Below are 20,593 nucleotides of genomic sequence, written 5' to 3' on the forward strand. Positions count from 1 at the left end.
CAAACACCCGAGTCACCTCCGTCTTGTCGCATAAATGACTATTCTATTATAGCCACCATATGTCTCGCTTAAGGATATTCAACAGATAATGCTTCATTTATTTGGGGAGGCCATCACTGGTTGTGGCCAGACGTACTTTACCTCCCCTTCTCTGATGGTGGCCAAGGGCTGATTCACGTAAAGTGTCGTACGATGACCTTTCGATTAATGTTGATATAATGATTGCTCAATGTGAATCAACTGCCCTGGTTCCCCATAGCACAACGGATACCGAGACAAGCTGGAATGCTCGGCTACGGCCTTGAGAAGTTCTTGATTGAACCCCAAAAAGTTGATGTGTCTCACCTCCTGTTTTACCAGGGTCTGTTGAATGCTTGGCAAGCCGTAGTGGTGGGCCGTCAAAAGGAGTCTTCTGATGTTAAAATGTTTGCGGGGGGAACCTTTATTTCTCAACCCGTTTTTTTCCAATCTTCCCAAAAGCTGTTCTTTTTCCCCCAAAACTTCACGTCAGTTGGCATCAAAAATGTTTGGCATCTTCATGACTCATCCAATTTATTGATGGAAATCTCCGAATGGAATTACTGAGATTACTGGTACCAGGTCAATAAGAGCTGGAGCTCAAATACTTGTAGAAGTCATTCGTACATCCTTAACATTTGGGCTGCAGTGAAGTAATGAGGTTAAAATGGATACCCATAATCCTTTGCTTCCAAAACTACTCATCAGTTTTGCCGGTTCTACTCTCTGCAGTCAGTGATGGCTCTTATTTATTCAGTAATATCGAGGTAAAGACAGTTGTTCACCACCATCTCAGGTTATCCTCCATAACCGAATCCCTCATAACCAAATCAAGACTCTCTGCTCACCTTCACTCCTTCATTCCTTTTTTCTCCCACCTCTGGAACAAACTCCCTCACTCCCTTCAATCCCACTCCTCCATCCAGGTCTTTAAAACAGCTGTTCACCACCATCTCTTTTCTTCCCCAATCCAAAACCTTGATCTTTTCTACCGCCGCTAATTTCACCCCAGATCAACTTTTTTGAAATAACAACTTGTTTCCTGGAAGTCCGAGCAGTGTCCTTGTGTTTTATACTTCTCCCCCCCCCCCCCCCTTCCCACGCCTCCTCCCCCAAGCCTTCTCCCTCCCACAGATCTCCCGATGTCCCTGCTCTCAAATGTTGTGTTTGTGTGCTCTTCCCCCTCTCTCCCCATATTGTCTACCGCTCCCCTTATTATATGTTTTATGTGTCTGTTTGATTTTTTTTTGTGTGACTAATGTTAGCTCTTTCACGAGCCTCGATCTTGTATACAAAAAAAACAACAAAACAAACCGCCAAAATCATGATATTTTCTACACCTGTTAAACCACCCGCACCCCTCTAAAAATTTTGTTTATGTATCCACCTTGTCCACCTGTTGCGTTTTCCCCTTCCCCTAATTAATACATGTATCCCCTAGTTGTCCGTCTCCAGCTACCTTCTCCCTCTCCCCTGCTGTTAGTGTTTCCCCTTTCTCCTGCTATTCCATTTGCTATGTTGTGCCCTGATCTGTTCTGTGTCCTTCCTCTTCCACGAGCCTAGATCATATATAAAAACATACAAACAAAAAAACACCCAGCACAACCAAACCACCCAAAATAACCAAACCACGAACCACATCACAGCCAAAGCACCCAAAATGACCAAACTACCCAAAATAACCAAACTACTAACCACCGAGCACAACCAAACAACCCAGCATAATGAAACCACCCAAAATAACCAAAGCACTAACCACACACCACAACCAAACAACCCAAAATAACCAAACTACCCAAAATAACCAAACTACTAACCACCGAGCACAACCAAACAACCCAGCATAATGAAACCACCCAAAATAACCAAAGCACTAACCACACACCACAACCAAACAACCCAAAATAACCAAACAACCCAAAATAACTAATCTACTAACCACCCAGCACAATCAAACCACCCGGCATAACCAATCCACCCAAAATAACCAAACTACTAACTTCACAGCACAACCAAACAACCCAAAATAACTAAACTACTTACCACCCACCAAAACCAAACCACCCAGCATAACCAAACCACCCAAAATAACTAAACTACTAACCACTCAGCACAACCAAACCACCCGGCATAACCAATCCACCCAAAATAACCAAACCACTAACCACAAGCACAGCCAAAGCACCCAAAATGACCAAACTACCAAAAATAACCAAACTAATAACCACCTAGCACAACCAAACAACCCAGCATAACGAAACCACCCAAAATAACCAAAGCACTAACCACACACCACAACCAAACAACCCAAAATAACCAAACAACCCAAAATAACTAAACTACTAACCACCCAGCACAATCAAACCACCCAGCATAACCAAACTACTAACCACCCAGCACAACCAAACCACCCAGCATAACCAAACCACCCAAAATAACTAAACTACTAACCACCCAGCACAACCAAACCACCAAGCACAGCCAAACAACCCAAAATAACTAAACTACTAACCACCCAGCACAACCAAACCACCCAGCACAGCCAAACCACCCAGCATTACCAAACCACCCAAAATAACTAAACTACTAACCACCCAGCACAACCAAACCACCCAGCACAGCCAAACAACCCAAAATAACTAAACTACTAACCACCCAGCACAACCAAACCACCCAGCATAACCAAACCACCCAAAATAACTAAACTACTAACCACCCAGCACAACCAAACCACCCAGCACAGCCAAACAACCCAAAATAACCAAACAACCCAAAATAACTAAACTACTAACCACCCAGCATAACCAAACCACCCAGCATAACCAAACCACCCAAAATAACTAAACTACTAACAATCCAGCACAACCAAACCACCTAGCACAGCCAAACAACCCAAAATAACCAAACAACCCAAAATAACAAAACTACTAGCCACCCAGCACAATCAAACCACCCGGCATAACCAATCCACCCAAAATAACCAAACTACTAACCACCCAGCACAACCAAACCACCCAGCACAACCAAACCACCCAGCATAACCAAACCACCCAAAATAACTAAACTACTAACAACCCAGCACAACCAAACCACCTAGCACAGCCAAACAACCCCAAAAAACCAAACAACCCAAAATAACAAAACTACCAGCCACCCAGCACAATCAAACCACCTGGCATCACCAATCCACCCAAAATAACCAAACTACTAACCACCCAGCACAACCAAACAACCCAAAATAACTAAACTACTAACCACCCAGCACAATCAAACCACCCGGCATAACCAAACCACCCAAAATAACCAAACTACTAACCACCCAGCACAACCAAACCACAGAGCACAACCAAACTACCCAGCATAACCAAACCACCCAAAATAACCAAACTACTAACCACCCAGCACAACCAAACCACCCAGCATAATCAAACCACCAAAAATAACAAAGTACTAACCACACGGCACAACCAAACCACACAGCACAACCAAACAACCCAAAATAACCAAACTACTAACCACCCAGCACAACCAAACCACCCAGCATAAACAAAATAACCAAACCACTAACCACCAAGCATAACCAAACTACGAAGCACCAAGCAAAACCAAACTACTAACAACCAAGCATAACCAAACCACTAACAACCAAGCATAACCAAACCACTAACAACCAAGCATAACCAAACCACTAACAACCAAGCATAACCAAACCACACTAACAACCAAGCATAACTAAACCACTAATCACCAAGAATAACCAAACCACTAACCACCAAGCATAATGAAACTACTAACCACCAAGCATAACCAAACCACGAACAACCAAGCATAACCAAACCACTAACCACCAAGCATAAGCAAACCACTAACAACCAAGCATAACCAAACCACACTAACAACCAAGCATAACTAAACCACTAATCACCAAGAATAACCAAACCACTAACCACCAAGCATAATGAAACTACTAACCACCAAGCATAACCAAACCACGAACAACCAAGCATAACCAAACTACGAAGCACCAAGCATAACCAAACCACTAACCACCAAGCATAACCAAACTACGAAGCACCAAGCATAACCAAACTACTAACCACCAAGCATAACCAAACCACTAACAACCAAGCATAACCAAACCACGAACAACCAAGCATAACCAAACCACTAACCACCAAGCATAACCAAACTACGAAGCACCAAGCATAACCAAACTACTAACAACCAAGCATAACCAAACCACTAACAACCAAGCATAACCAAACCACACTAACAACCAAGCATAACTAAACCACTAATCACCAAGAATAACCAAACCACTAACCACCAAGCATAATGAAACTACTAACCACCAAGCATAACCAAACCACGAACAACCAAGCATAACCAAACTACGAAGCACCAAGCATAACCAAACCACTAACCACCAAGCATAACCAAACTACGAAGCACCAAGCATAACCAAACTACTAACCACCAAGCATAACCAAACCACTAACAACCAAGCATAACCAAACCACGAACAACCAAGCATAACCAAACCACTAACCACCAAGCATAACCAAACTACGAAGCACCAAGCATAACCAAACTACTAACAACCAAGCATAACCAAACCACTAACAACCAAGCATAACCAAACCACACTAACAACCAAGCATAACTAAACCACTAATCACCAAGAATAACCAAACCACTAACCACCAAGCATAATGAAACTACTAACCACCAAGCATAACCAAACCACGAACAACCAAGCATAACCAAACCACTAACCACCAAGCATAAGCAAACCACTAACGACCAAGCATAACCAAACCACTAACCACCAAGCATAACGAAACTACTAACAACCAAGCATAACCAAACCACTAACAACCAAGCATAACCAAACCACTAACCACCAAACATAACGAAACTACTAACAACCAAGCATAACCAAACCACTAACAACCAAGCAAAACCAAACCACTAACAACCAAGCATAACTAAACCACTAATCACCAAGAATAACCAAACCACTAACCACCAAGCATAATGAAACTACTAACCACCAAGCATAACCAAACCACTAACAACCAAGCATAACCAAACCACTAACCACCAAGCATAACCAAACCACTAACTACCAAGCATAACCAAACCACTAACCACCAAGCATAACGAAACTACTAACAACCAAGCATAACCAAACCACTAACTACCAAGCATAACCAAACCACTAACCACCAAGCATAACGAAACTACTAACCACCAAGCATAACCAAACCACTAACAACCAAGCATAACCAAACCACTAACAACCAAACATAACCAAACCACTAACTACCAAGCATAACCAAACCACTAACCACCAAGCATAACGAAACTACTAACAACCAAGCATAACCAAACCACTAACTACCAAGCATAACCAAACACTAACCACCAAGCAGAAGGAAAGTACAACGTTTTCAGTAGTACCTTACTCACTGTAAAATGTCTGGTACTTGGTGATGATAAAAGTATTAGTTTAAATCAGAGGAAACTATTGTGCCCACGTTGTGCAGTACAAGTCTGGGTTGTGGCCCCATCTCTGGACCACTGCACCCACCTTCTACCACATTATTATGGAGAGGACATCGCTGCATTCCCAAGGGAAGGACATCCCTGTATTCCCTGTGGTTCATAGTATACTACACGAACCTTTTCGTGAGGACTGTGAAGGATTGAAACAAGCATGGATCACTGCCCAAAGGAGACCAGTGTGCAACGCCGGAGTGTGAAATCCCCTCAAGACCACCTTCAACCAATATTTTCTCAATCAATGGTTTGCCAATCTATCTGGAGCATCCACATGGAGTGTGTGGAAACAAGACCAAGAAAATGAGGAAATAAAGAGCAAGGAATGCAGGAGATAGAAGCATGGAGAAAACCTCCAGTTTCCTCATGGCTCAAACTTTTCTCCTATAAATTGAAGCAAAAAGAAAGACGAGGCAAGTTTGGTTGTGGAGTCATGAAGTCCTTGTGTGTCCCAGCGGTTCTCTCTCTGGTCCTGATCCTGCTCTTGGATCAAGCACCTACAGCTCGGGCAGATGATTCTTTGTCCAACGAGCAGGTGGAGAATGCAGTTGATGAAGCGTTGGACAAGCTGAACAATCAGCAGGTGTCCACACGTAAACTGGCATTGTCTGAACAACAGGATATCCAGGTGAGTTTCAACGTGTCCATTTCTTCTTTCACAGACACCGACACAAATCCCAACATGGATCAGGGTGATCAAATTGTCTAACTCGTGTTTCTTCCATAGGCAGATGAAACAGACGTTGAAGGACAGACCACCATCATATTTTACGTGGATGAGACCGAGTGCAATGCGGACGATCCCAGGGACTGGGCCGATTGTCCGATCGCGACGGACTCGCCACCGGTAAGACCCGTTTGATCTACTCGAGTCCCAATGTTTGTTTCTGGTCCTGATAGTGATACATCGATGTGATCCACACCTGAGGTCTACCCTCGAGATTGTGTGTGAGATGTTGGTCATGCAGTGCAGATTGTTGACTTGGACATTGTGGATATAACTATGAAGTGGATGGATGTGGACATCACAGTATGATAAGAACCCATGAGGTTATTGCAATGTAGATGGTCATGATGTATCAATCCGTTGTTGTGCTTTGTAGGGCATTGCACAGTGTGAGGTCACCGTGTTGAGCACCGAGGACTCCTTGGACGTCGGAGACGCGACTTGCGATTTCAACTCGACGGGCGGAAATGTGAGGGTTTGAGATCAAACAGTAATAAACTACAGTAAAACGGTATTCGGTGGAGCGCATACAGTTTATGGTTTCCATCCCACTGGTAGGCCGAATGTGGATTTCGGACCTGAACCAAAATCGAATTTGTTCTTGTCATCCACCCAACTCATCTACAACTTTTTGAAATATCATGCGATATATCGTTTTTGGCTCCATCTCTCGATGTGAGTGAGAAATCACTTTCCAAAATCTAATCGATTTGTCCTAGTCACACACCCAACCTGTCCACCAAGTTTCATCCAAATCCGTCCATAACCTTTTCAGATATCCTGCTCACCGACAGACAAATAAACAGACAGACAGGGGTGAAGACGTAACCTCCGTCCACCTTCGGTGGTGGACCTAACCTGGCAGTCGGACTAAAAACAATCACACCCGTGTCCGAAGGGAGCGGTTCAGTTTGGCATTTTTAATATGAAATATGCAAAGCCCAGTAACGAACGAAACCCATTAGAATTGCCCTCTAGATTTACCCTTTAGAACCATCTAGAATTACCCTTTACAGCCCTCTGAAATCACCCTTTAGAACCCTCTGAAATCACCCTTTGGAACCATCTATAATTACCCTTTAGAACCTTCTAGAATGACTCTTCAGAACTCTAGAATATCTTGGCATTCCATTGTTCTGGAAGGGTTGCCCTCATGCTGACGTAGATATAGAAGGTGTGCTGGAAGACGGTTACCTGCTGAAAGAGGTGTTCTGGAATTTCCGGTTTACCTGATGCTCACGTAGATAGAGGAGGTGTGGCTGATGGCAAAAAAAATAGATTTCAGGAAGGTTTTTTTTCAAAGTCAGTAACAAATGAAACTTCCTGTAAATTTTTATCACTTTTTACCTTGGATCTTTTCACCAAATTTGCGATCAAGCTGAGAATGGCCATTGTCTACTTACGCACCTGTAGACGAGAGATGTGTTTTATCCTGAACAATGTTCCGCACCAACATGACTGTGAAGTTCTAGAAAACGAATAAATATTTTATTGATTATTGAAAATCGTCTGGTGTTTGTTTTACAGGCGAGGCGACGACGTGGCTGGTTTAAGAAAGCCTGGAGAAAAGTGAAGAATGCGGGACGAGGAGTTCTTAAGGGTGTGGGAATACATTATGGTGTTGGATTAATCGGTTAATCGGTTGGATTAATCGTTATCACGGTTAGGAGGAAGCTCTGTGTTGGTGGTGGTGGTGGTGGTGGTGGTGGTGGTGTTGTGGGTTAATGGGTGGGAGCGAATGATTTCTCCCCGACATTCAATACTTGCTCGTTAATTCCAATTGATTCGCTTAGTTACACAAGTAAGCCGAACAGGTAACCAGTTAGTAAGCTTTAAAATTGAACTTTTAGGATTGAAACTGCAGCTGAACTTTTTGTAGTTTAACATTTAATTGTGACTCTGCGATTAAACTTTGTCTGATCATGGAAATAAAGGATTGCAAAAATGAAAACCTGAGGCTGTTTTACTTTGTAATGGTGATCAAGTGGTGACATTTTAACACAGAGTGGGAGACGCACGAAACCGACCGGATATTAGCATGAAATACACCTGGATGTTACCTGGACTCAGTCCATTTTTGGGAGGACTCGGACTCGGCCCAATCCCAATCAAATCCAGCAAACATTGTGTGTACAAAAGAAGGTGGTACCGAATGGCACCGAGCAGGCGGCGCTGCACCGAATGGCACCGAGCAGGCGGCGCTGCACCGAATGGCACCGAGCAGGCGGCGCTGCACCGAATGGCACCGAGCAGGCGGCGCTGCACCGAATGGCACCGAGCAGTCGGGACTGCACCGAATGGCACCGAGCAGGCGGCGCTGCACCGAATGGTACCGAGCAGGCGGCGCTGCACCGAATGGCACCGATCAGGCGGCGCTGCACCGAATGGCACCGAGCAGGCGGCGCTGTACCGAATGGCACCGAGCAGGCGGCGCTGCACCGAATGGCACCGAGCAGGCGGCGCTGTACCGAATGGCACCGAGCAGGCGGCGCTGCACCGAATGGCACCGAGCAGGCGGCGCTGTACCGAATGGCACCGAGCAGGCGGCGCTGCACCGAATGGCACCGAGCAGGCGGCGCTGCACCGAATGGCACCGAGCAGGCGGCGCTGTACCGAATGGCAACGAGCAGGCGGCGCTGTACCGAATGGCACCGAGCAGGCGGCGCTGCACCGAATGGCACCGAGCAGGCGGCGCTGCACCGAATGGCACCGAGCAGGCGGCGCTGCACCGAATGGCACCGAGCAGGCGGCGCTGTACCGAATGGCACCGAGCAGGCGGCGCTGCACCGAATGTACAGCGCCGGAAGTTCCCGTGTATACCAAGTGGTTCCGAATGCACACCACCCAGCAGGCGGCGCTCAAACATATCTTCAAGTTCAACACTAATCTACATAAAGCACAGGGTTAGGTTCGGGTTTGGAATTTACGTGCATACCCGATAAACATTGATTTACAAATCAGGGTACGGTAACGCCGAGGGTTATTTAGGGTTAGGGTTTATAAAAAAAAATTATGAAGTTTTGAAATTAAATAAAAATGGAAATTAATGACATGCATGGAAACTTTCATTTTTGTTAGCCTATAGTTAAGGTTACGTATTCCACGTGTGATTTTAAACGAAATGATATCGCAGTGTGAAGGGGGTTGATATGAGTACCGAAAGTGGTCGGAAGGTTCCGAACAACAAAATAATAATAAACGAATTAGCGCATAAATAAGGAGCACATTTCACGATATCAAACACAATTTATGAGTTAGATAAACGACTGAAACTTCTAAATATGGTCAGATACAATTTCCTCGACAGAACTTAACCCAACAATGTCTTTTTAAACAAAATGTAGTCTTTAAAAACAATATCTTTCAAATTTTTTCCAAGCAATTCGGAGTTGCTAATCTCTGTGCGTTTACTACATTTTTTTGTGATTTTTTTTTGTTTTTTGTATACAGAATCGAGGCTCGTGAAAGAGCTAACATTTATCACAAAAACAAATCAAAGAGACAAACAAAGTATATAAAAAGGGGAGCGGTAGACAAGATGGGGAGAGGAGGAGAAGCACATAAACACAACATTTCAGAGCAGGGACATCGGGAATGTGTTGGAGGGAGAGGGATTGGGGGAAGGCGGCGTGGGAAGGGAGTGGGGGGGGGGGGGGAGGTGGGAGAAGTATAAACACAAGTACACCAAGGACTCCCAGGAAAGAAGTTGGTATTTTAAAAAAGTGGATTTGGGGTGAAATTAGCGGGGGTAGAAAAGATGAAGGTTTTGGATGGGGGAAGATAAGAGATGGTGGTGAACAGCTGTTTTAAAGACCTGGAAGGAGGAGTGGGATTGAGGAGAGTGAGGGAGTTTGTTCCAGAGGCGGGAGAAAAGAGGCATGAAGGTGTGAAGGTGAGCAGAGTCTTGATTTTGGCAGTTTCACCATAAGAGGGTTGCAGGCAGATCTTCTGCGACCTGTAGGAATATTTGGGGGACAGAGCCCAGAGAGAGCTGGAGGAGCAAGGCCGGAGAGGAGTCGGTAGAAGACAGAAAGACGACCAACCTGCCTGCGGTGAGTAAGTCAAAGGCCCTCGGAGGTAGCTTCATCACAGGAGATTCCAATGATTTTGAAAGCTTTGGTTTCAACAGCGTGAAGACGAGCTAGGTGTGATGCAGGAGCACCAGCCCAGAGGGGAGAGCAGTACTCCATTGAGCTGCGGATGAAAGCCTTATATGTCGTGAGGAGCTCAGGTGTGCCAAGGAAGGACTTCACACGACGGAGGGTGCCCAGTCGGCGACTGGCTTTGGAGGCCAGCTTGGAAATGTGGTTTTCCCAGGAAAGATCATGGCAGATAGTGAGACTCAAAAGCTTGAGTGACAGAACTTCTTGGAGAGGATTATTCAGAAAGTGGATGGGAGGGTTGTCCAGTCGGTCTTTTCGGATAGACATCGTCAGAGTGTGAGATTTGTCAGGATTGAAAGACATGTTCCACTTGTTTGCCCAGTCTGTGATTTTGTCCAGGTCTGCAGAGAGCGAGGAGGCTGCAGACTGCCGATCTGAGGGATGAGGAATGGAGCGGCAGAGAGTGGAGTCATCAGCAAAGAGATAGAGAGGATTTTCAAGAGAGTCGGAGAGATCATTGATGAAGACCAGAAAAAGCACAGGGCCCAGAACACTGCCTTGGGGAACTCCAGCCTGAACAGGAAGAGGAGATGAGAGAAACCCATTCAGGGCCACACGTTGACTATGACTAGAGAGAAAGTCCGCCAGCCATGCGTGGAGATTTCCATGGATACCAAAGGAGGAGAGTTTGGTGAGCAGAGCGGGGTACCAGACGGTATCGAAGGCACGTGATATGTCAAAGGAGACAGCTCTAATTTCCTGTTTGGCATTGAGGACCTCCATCCATTGTTGAGACAGCAGAAGCAGCATGTCCAGAGCAGAGTGACCAGGTCTGAAACCAAATTGATGATCAGAGATCAAGCCATTGGAGAAGAGGAAAGATTTCATATCTGAAGCAATGATGGATTCCATGGCTTTGCTGATAATTTGGAGAAGGCTGATTGGTCTGTAGTTGCTAGGATCTGTTTTTGCACCTTTTTGTGTAAAGCGGTAATGTTTGCTGATTTCCAAGATTCTGGCAGATGACCTTGAGCAAAAGAGAGGGTGAAAAGAACAGAGAAAGAGTGAGATAGAGTGGCAGAGCAGGATTGTAGGACACGTGGGCTGATGCCGTCTTGTCCAGTTGCAGAATCAAAGTCGAGGTTTGACAGAAACTTCTCACATCCCACTTGTGTTTTTTCTTGTATGCATCTTCAAGAGGACATGTAAGTCAGTTCATATGTTGAATTTCACATTGATAGACCCTTGCCAACCCCGTGCCAACCCTCACCCGTGGGTGTAATACACATAGTGGCGCTCCCGTACATACATTCAATAACCTCTTCGTCCACCTTACTCCAACTTCTCCTGCTGCAATTATCATCTCTGTACACACCTCATCAATGTCTGGCGCCCTTTCCTTTTTCATCCTCTTCATTGCCGTCCATACTTCCTCTTCCATGATCTTCACTAACTCCACTTTCCGCTCCACATAACTCAGTAGTTCCAGCTCGCTGTTGCTTCCTTCCTGGTTCAACAGCCGTTTGAAATATCCTTCCCACACCTTCAATACTTTGCCCTTCTCTGTCACTAGCCTCCCGCCAAAATCCTTAATCGCCACCCCTCCCTTCACATCCTTGCTATTAGTCCTTGAGCCAGACCAAAAGTAATGCTCCGGCGGGGGGAGTAATTCTCATTATGATTTTCCATTAGACCAATGTCTCAAGTGTCAGAAAAGGTGTGATGGACATCTGAGAACGGTAGCTTAGTGCCCGGATGGACGCCATCTTTGAAACCACCCAGCTCGAAAATGCCCATTTGGTGGGGTACATTGTTGCACGTGTATCTGGACTTCTATACTAGCTATCGATGTGCGGTTGACGACTAAATATACGTCCGATGTGTACCGTCTAAATAAAAAATAATATGAAGCATTTTGTTTTAGATTGATTATTATAAAAATCAATTATCGAAAAAAAATCATATATTTTTCAATATTTTATTATTAGACTTGTACTTTTTTTAGTGAAACAACACTGGTATGATTTTCCAAATTATGCATTGTGCTACACCGTTTATCTGTCTATAAAAATAACTCAAAAACTAAAACATATCATCCACCACGAGTTTACAACAAATAAATGTAAAGAGGCATAAAATGACTTAGGCCGCCGCTGGCATTATCTATTCTGACGATAACGCAAGTTAGGAATGTCGTACGGAGAGGATTTTAACACCATACGATATCTAATAAGCAGGCGGAAATTGTTACATAGGAAATCTGCACTTTGGTGGCCATCTTGGATTTCAAAATGGCCGCCAATTATATTAATTATTCATTACTAGAGTTTGGAAAGACGTATGGAGCTGATTTTAACACCATATGATGTATATTCCTAATAAGCAAGCGGAGGTATTGTAGAAGAAATGGTTAGCGAGTACTCAAGACTCCAATGACCGGACACAGGTTTACAAAAGGTCATGACTTTATTAACTAGTTGTTCACTTCATTCAAATACTAATAACTACCGTTAACTCAATGGACCAGATAACTCTATCCGCATAGTCCCTCTTTCTCAGCCGATGTTCCTCCGCAGCGCCGTACTCGTTCATTCCATCGTTCCGTCGGGCAGGGCTTCTGAGGACAAGTCTACTTTACTCAACGTTTGCTCCCGTTTATATGGACAAACTGGACTTAATCTCCTCTCCGCTAATGCCCCGAGGTCATGCATGTACCAAGTCCTGGTATCAGCTCGCTCCCCTCCTGTTGTGAGTTCCGTTTACCAAACGATAGGGGGGTGCTTCAGCCAGGGGCTGTGACCAGGTGGATAAAGAGATTATCATGTTCGGGCGCATTCCTAACACTCATTTACAAACTCGTCTTTCACAGAGTTTGCATGTAAAATGTATCTGCTTTGTTACCAGGTTAATTAATAAGTTACCAGGGCCAATCAATACGTTACACTGAGTTACACTTCCACAATTCCCTCATCTTTTTGTTTTTGTTTATATTAACCATTAATCTAAACATCAATATAAGTAAACAGTCAATCACTACAAGTAAACATCATTACAAGTATAAGTAAATAATCATAACTTTGGTAATCAAATTCCCTTAGGCATACACCGTCATCCTGCAAGAATCACAAAACATTTCGTTGGTCATTGACTCCTTCCATATTGTTCAATCTATTGCATTTGCATCACAAATATATTTTCAAAACAACACTTCACCATCACCAAGATACAACAATTTCACTTCATTTTCAAGTTTTGTAAAGCATCTGCACCATCTGGCAAAAAACGTTTGCCTCCACACAAATGTTGACTTTGTTTGAAAGGAAGGGCTGATCACTTGTGTTTGAATCCAGGTATGAAACATTTTCTCCTAATGTCTTCATAGCTCCTGCACTACTTCGTGTAGGATTTCGCTGTTGTGGTAACACTGCGGAGTCATAGACTGACCCTTCTCTCCATGTAGCATTCTTGCCACTTTTTGCTGTGAACCATAATGATTCCTTGAACAAGGCCTTCGCCCAGTTGTAGTCGACTTGCCTCCTCCCTCATTATGAGTGGGCAGCAAGTATTGGTGTGACGTTGATTGGCCAGCAAGATGTGGAACAGGGATGCCGGATGCATCCACAATGATGTTGGGACCATGGTGTTCAGGTCATCCATGGTCCATACCAGGAGTGGCCCGCAGAATCGTGCACAGCTGTTGTGGAAAGGCACAGCCATTGGTTTGCAGCTCCATGCTGGCTCCCCGGAAGTTGGTGAAGTAATAACATATGTCCCCGCATTTCACAGAGGTTGCAGGTAAAATGTCGTTGTCCTGCAACTTCTGATGTGATGAATGTTCGAAGCCTTCGAACAAGAGTAAGTGATCGCCTTTCTTTCATATGTTGCAGTGTGATCCAGGCAAATGGTCACATAAATTTCCTTGGTGAAGGTAAGCATTCATCTCCAAGTTACACGGGAGAATGTCTTCATCATTCTTTGAGAAAGAGGGTGTATGCCATGATTAACTTCATTTTTAGCCACAAATTTTCTTTCTCGAACTTCTTCCCAATTCCGTTAGCACTCCCTTCAAAATGTGATCTCGTCTTATCCTTATGCTCAGTCACATCTGAATCTGCTTTCCGCACACATTGAATCAGATAGGGTACATCTTACCATGAAACAGCATAATCATGTATATCTTCCGACAGTTTCACATTCAACAATTTGTTGTTTTTCCTTAACACATTCAAAAAGTTATATTCATTTATATGCGTCACACAAATAATATTCAATCAGGTATGTATTTCACTACTAAACTAAGAATAGCATCCACAATTGCTTGCAGGTTAATATAGTTCAAAAATAACTCATGCAGGTATTTTAGCACTACTCTAAGAAAATAAATTGTATATGATTACAATCACAAACGGGAATATCTAATTCCCAACAACAATTTTCCCAAACCAACAAATTAAGCATAATGTATTATTACCATAATTCCTCTCCACTTTTACTTTTCCCTCTTTTTTTTTTTCCTAACAGTGTGTCACTCGTGGTGATATGAGTTCACTGATATTGTAATTGACACAACTCATAACATTGTCGTTATGCCATTATCTTAATTCTACTGTTTATGTCGCCATAAAAGTCTTCCTTTTCTGGTTCCACATTTCTTTCCTCATTTGTCACTTCATGCGTTATCATCGTGTTGTTGGTTACCTTATTCAAACACACCGTCACTAAGGCTTTCAAGCAAGCCACCACTAAAACAATTGCCAATATAACTACTAAACCAACAAACAAGTCTGCTACTCCTTGTATATATTCATACCTATGACATAGTTATATGTCGATGACATTTAACATTATATACCAAACTAACAAGCTTCCTAAAAGGTAAATAAAGAAAATCCCTTAATATGTAACATAATCAGATTGTTTGTCTTACCCTGATCCCCCTATCTCCCGGGGTTGAACTCAATCCCCTGATCATGAGTGTAGTTGTGATACATTTCTCACTCATGTTGTATTAATATCAGCAGGTAATTGTATGTCATGTAGGCAAATAAATGTCACTATCCCAAGTAGGAATATCACATGTTGAAAATGTAATGTTTATCAATGCAAGGGGTGTTAAAATGTAATTCAAATGACTGTAAATCACTACTATCATTTATCTACCACTGAATGTTCTGCTGGGCTGCTAGGTGCAGCCTCATTTTCTGTGGGATCGTCCACCTTAGCCCCATGTGCTTGTTTGCAATGAGGGGCATGAATCCAACTTTCTATTTTGGGTCCATTTTTTTTCTATTCTTATCAATCTCCTATGGTTTATCATTTCGTTCCAAGATACCGCAACCAAAGGTTTTAACCAAAGCTCTACCAAACTATTTCCAATTTGAACAAAAATGCCAGTGAAACAATGATTCGAAGAATTAACTTCAAGGGGTCAATAAATTTATTCTATAGCCAGATCTAATTTTCCCATACAATAGTTTGCCTTGCCCCATGTCATATTATAACACCTTAATAAACCTTCGAAAAAATGTTTCCCATCTCAACAAATTTCCTTTTTTTTCAAATAGCCATGTGTAACTTACGTATTTAACTACAATTTCCTCTCAATTTGTTTGGCCTAACTGGCCGCAAAAGTGGCTGCTAGCATGCAGTACCGTTTTTTATCTACCAAGGAAGTGTTCCACACAAGACCTCTACCAAAATGTTGTTTGTAAAAACAAATCTGGGATTTCTGATTACATGGATGCACACTCTCAGGACATTTTCAGGCTGCTGTTAACAATCCACTACGATAACTTAATTCCTTTACCCACAATCAAATAATTAGTACAAATTGAGGATATTATCCCTATCACATTCTTTTATAGATTCATTATGTTGGATCTAATTTTTTTTTTCCCAATAATTTTCCACTGCTGTAAGGCGGAACAATAGCTCTCATAAGTCTTAGTAATATCGTACTTAATTTGCCCAGCAGCGAATAATTTATTTACTATCCTTTCTCATCTGTTAACCAGTGACTTTGTTTAAACTCCAGAACTGAAAACCCACAATAGTTCAAACCAGCAAAATTTTCTTTACTATTTTCCCATATCATCTATGCCTAAAACACATCCATACATACAGCACAATTTATATGCTGATAAAATTCAAGTTTATATATATAAAAATCCGTGAGCAGAGTACTCTGGGAAGTCAGTGTAAGACCTCTCCCAAATTTGGCTAATTTTGTACTCCCACATTTTTATGAAGCTCATATCCATAAATAGCTTTGATTCTCATATAAATTCTATCAAAATGGAATCTCAAGATTACTCCCAATTTTCACTATCACTGAAATTACTATCAATGAATGGCTGCTCATAACCCAACACATCAAATCTTTATATTCCATCTCCCTTGACAAAAGAGATAATGTTCATAATCAAATTTTATTTCTATTTTATTTTACGGATTCTCTGCATATTCAATCCCATCCACATAAAACTATCCATTTCCAGACAGGCACACTGTCGGTGTCAACAATCTTGTAAGATTGATACACAAAACAATAAAAACACTAACATTGACACACAAAAAATACACACACACATGCATTATGCGTATTTGTTTGCGTTGGAACTATTATTTACAGATCAAGATGGGTGTCAATTTTATTTCAATTTCATAAAATTTGTCCTTCAATTTTTAGAAATGCTAACACACAAATGGACCAAAAAGTTTATTCTTAGAAAAACCCCTATGATGTCACATTGAAATTACCCTTTCAGTTCCCACAATAATTTATCCAAATTTGACTACACACCCATTTACATGTCAGTCGACCACTGACTTATCAATCATGCGGAACACTAGTCCGAAATTCCCACCTGATCATGATGTGACCCTTGTCACTTGGTTTCAAAAATTTGCAAAGCAATTGTTCCAACTTTGTAAATTTAAAATTGTGTGCCCAACATAAAAGATCCAATTTCGGCATGTGATCAATTAATTACTAATTTGCTTACAAGCAAAAGAAAAAATGAATAATTCTTGCTCCGAAAACTTTTCAGACCCAAGAATCATCGACAGTTATTCTTGTTTGTCCAGTAATCGAATCTGTTGAGGCCAATCATCATTTGGGATTTGCAGCAATGAAGGCCTAATCATTGTCTGAGGTACCGGTACGCACTGGTACCCTTGATCTTGGTTTCTTTGTCCTTGGTTTCTTTGTCCTTGGTTTCCCTGTCGAAATTGTCTTCTGCTCAGATATGGGCATCTCCTTATCCAGTGTCCCATCTCTCCACAGTTGAAGCACCGGCTTCTGTCGTTACCTGCTCTGTCCACCTGTGCATTTGTATTGCTGGGCTGCATCTCTACATCCCTGAGTTGCCACTGCAATCTCTCGTTGTCTCCTGAAACACGAAAAAATTCTCTGTACCGTCCTTTTTGGGGAGACAACTGGAAATCAGATGGGACAACCGTCACTTTCATTCCTAATTTCGAGGGCAGTTGTACATTTGTCTCCTCCACTGTATCCTGTATCCTTTTTATTTTAAGTTCTAGATCCGTTATCCGTTCTTGCTGTTCCCGTTGTCTGGATTCACCATCCCAAAGATGGAATGCAAGCCAGTCTACCGTTAGATTCTGTCTCTTCCTGGCTTTCAATCTTTGTTCCAATCTTTCCAATCGACTTCGCTCAAATGTACCATCTCTTGGAAACTCCTCATCATGTCCCTTTGTCCACAAATACCAATTCTCGACCTGCCTTATAGCTTCGGCACCATAACGGTCATACATATGATGTGTACAAGTACCTTTTTGTGGAATCTCTGGTTGTCCTTGTGTATTCTTGCAGGCTCCATTTCCCATTCTGCCTTTTATCAAAGTAGCGTTGGATGTGTTGTAGCTTGTTCCAGGTTCCTCTAAAGCTTCACTCGTACCTCCAGGAAGGATCTCTCCACCTGTTCACACGGTGATTTCCAGAGAATCTCCCTCAGCTGTGGCTTTTGCACAATCCAATCTCACAGATCAGTATTTGCAGATGAGCCGGAGGGTCAGTATGAAATGGGTGAATCCTCAGGTGTCCGCTCTGTTGAAGGGGAAATCAAACAATGGTAACCGCACATATATATCTGTATATAAACTCACCACCTTGCTCAATTTTCCCAGGTTGTCTCCACATTGATAATATCTCGCAAAGATATCAAAGCTTCTTTCTTGAGACCGCATTTTCATCAATCAAACAATCAATATATTCAATTCAATTTATTCAGTTCAATTTATTCAGTTAAATTCATTCAATTAAATTCAATCAATTAGATTCAATCAATCAACAATTCAATCAATTATTCAATTTCAATTAATTCATCAATATTCATCAATAAATCAAATTAATCATTTTGAATGACTCCTTGCATATCTGACATATTTCCCCATTTTGCCTGGTCTCCACAAATTTTCTTTGCAACCACTAAAGGCAACTCATCCTTCATTCGTGAGACAGCCAAAATGGATGGCAGATATTAAAGTTCATTGGGAAAAATATCTCATCATTTTTTTTCTTTAATAGTACCCAAAATCTCTTGGCAATTTAAATTTCGTAAAACTCCTGAAATAAGACTGTAAAATTCCTTCAATCATGCTAAATTTTGAAACTCCATCGCTTGTAACACCCAATTTATCCCATAGGGCTTGAAAGTTCTTTCCCAAGTTCATGCAATCATTCTGCATTTGAACCCTATGATATCATTCATAATAATCATCATGATTTTATAGTCATGGTCATATCACAATCATCTATTTAAAACGAACATTTCCTTTATCACCACAGCTATGTGGTATAATCAACAATAGAATAAAACTGGACATAGCAACAGGCTACCTCATGGCCACTTAGTATACCTATTGACAATAAGTCATAACAATATCGAATAATCATTGAACAATTCAAAAATCGCTTCCACTGCTCTAGCCGCAGCATTCATTATTTTGTTTGCTCATTCACTATTCCTGATTCGTCATCAAGGATCTCCATCATCACACAGCGTACTTAATTCCGCATTTTAATGAGAATTCAACAGGAATTTACGACTCAAAGGAAAAAGAACGAGCAGACCTTTTGCAGGATGATCGTTACAAAATCGTTACATATATTAAAGTATTTATAATGTCGACAAATCATATCTTAATTCTTACAAGATTTGGTTCTTTGAATAAATCACAGCACCGGGAGAACCAGCTCCAAAAAATGGATCTTTGTGTTTATTCAGCACCCTAGTAATTGGTTCTTTGTGTACTAATTACACAGCACCCAGGCCCCGCTCATATGGATCTTTGTGCAGCGCTGCACAGCACCTGAGCAAAAAGGGGTTTCATCTACATTTTCCCTATCCGGCGTACCATCCGTGATATTTGTTTGCTCATTCACTATTCCTGATTCGTCATCAAGGATCTCCATCATCACACAGCGTACTTAATTCCGCATTTTAATGAGAGTTCAACAGGAATTTACGACTCAAAGGAAAAGAACGAGCAGACATTTTGCAGGACGATAACTGGAATTAGTCGTGAAAATATATCCAAATACACAAAAATACACACCCACACAAATAAACAACATTTATTCCGTTTAACAGAACAAACATTTCCTCTATCATGACATGCATGTCTTCAAAATTATATGACCAAGAGAAAAAGTAAAATTAATTAAAACTGCGAGCAGTGATAATCCGGGGACCATACCGCTCCATCCTGATTGGACGAGTGCGTGCTAGAGTCGTTAACAACGACAGTCCAGATCCGATTGTTCAAAATTTCAACTCAATCGATCGAAAAATGAACGCAGGGATGCATTTTAAAGGTGCAGTGGCACTAACTGAGTTGCCACGAATATGGCCACGAAATTGCCAATATGGCCATCACAAAATATTTTCCTTAATCAATTGGCTCATAGCATAACCAATCTGCAAGTATTTCATCCGAAGATGTATCTCTGAGGAATTTTAATTAAATAAGTCATTTATAAATCAACGAGTTAATTTATTAAATGATTAATCAATAAATCAAAATTTTCCTTGACAGCCACATCACTTGGTCAGTGTCATGTCCAAATATCAGCTTCCTTACTCACAAGGTGCCTGAGTTAATGTAATGTAATTGCTGTAATAAGATTACTGCAATTACTGTAATGATTACTGTAATTACT

General features: G+C 42.0%; 1 protein-coding gene across 1 annotated transcript; it reads left to right on the forward strand.

The window, feature by feature from the left end:
• Positions 1 to 5,927: 5,927 nt before the first annotated feature.
• Positions 5,928 to 8,258, forward strand: LOC137439538 (uncharacterized). The gene is made up of 4 exons (XM_068135378.2): positions 5,928 to 6,208; positions 6,308 to 6,427; positions 6,684 to 6,776; positions 7,835 to 8,258. Exons 1-4 carry the CDS (start codon positions 6,014 to 6,016, stop codon positions 7,943 to 7,945), a joined length of 519 nt encoding a protein of 172 aa, XP_067991479.2. The 5' UTR covers positions 5,928 to 6,013; the 3' UTR covers positions 7,946 to 8,258.
• Positions 8,259 to 20,593: the final 12,335 nt, after the last annotated feature.

This window comes from Myxine glutinosa, chromosome 14 (assembly GCF_964187855.1).
Source record: "Myxine glutinosa chromosome 14, kmMyxGlut1.1, whole genome shotgun sequence".
Lineage (NCBI taxonomy): Eukaryota > Metazoa > Chordata > Myxini > Myxiniformes > Myxinidae > Myxine > Myxine glutinosa.

Excerpts from the sequence above, each read along its gene's own strand:
- LOC137439538 (XM_068135378.2), top strand. The coding sequence starts at position 6,014 with ATGAAGTCCTTGTGTGTCCCAGCGGTTCTCTCTCTGGTCCTGATCCTG. Across the intron at positions 6,209-6,307 it reads CTGAACAACAGGATATCCAG|GCAGATGAAACAGACGTTGA; the intron begins GTGAGTTTCAAC and ends TTTCTTCCATAG. Across the intron at positions 6,777-7,834 it reads TCAACTCGACGGGCGGAAAT|GCGAGGCGACGACGTGGCTG; the intron begins GTGAGGGTTTGA and ends TTTGTTTTACAG.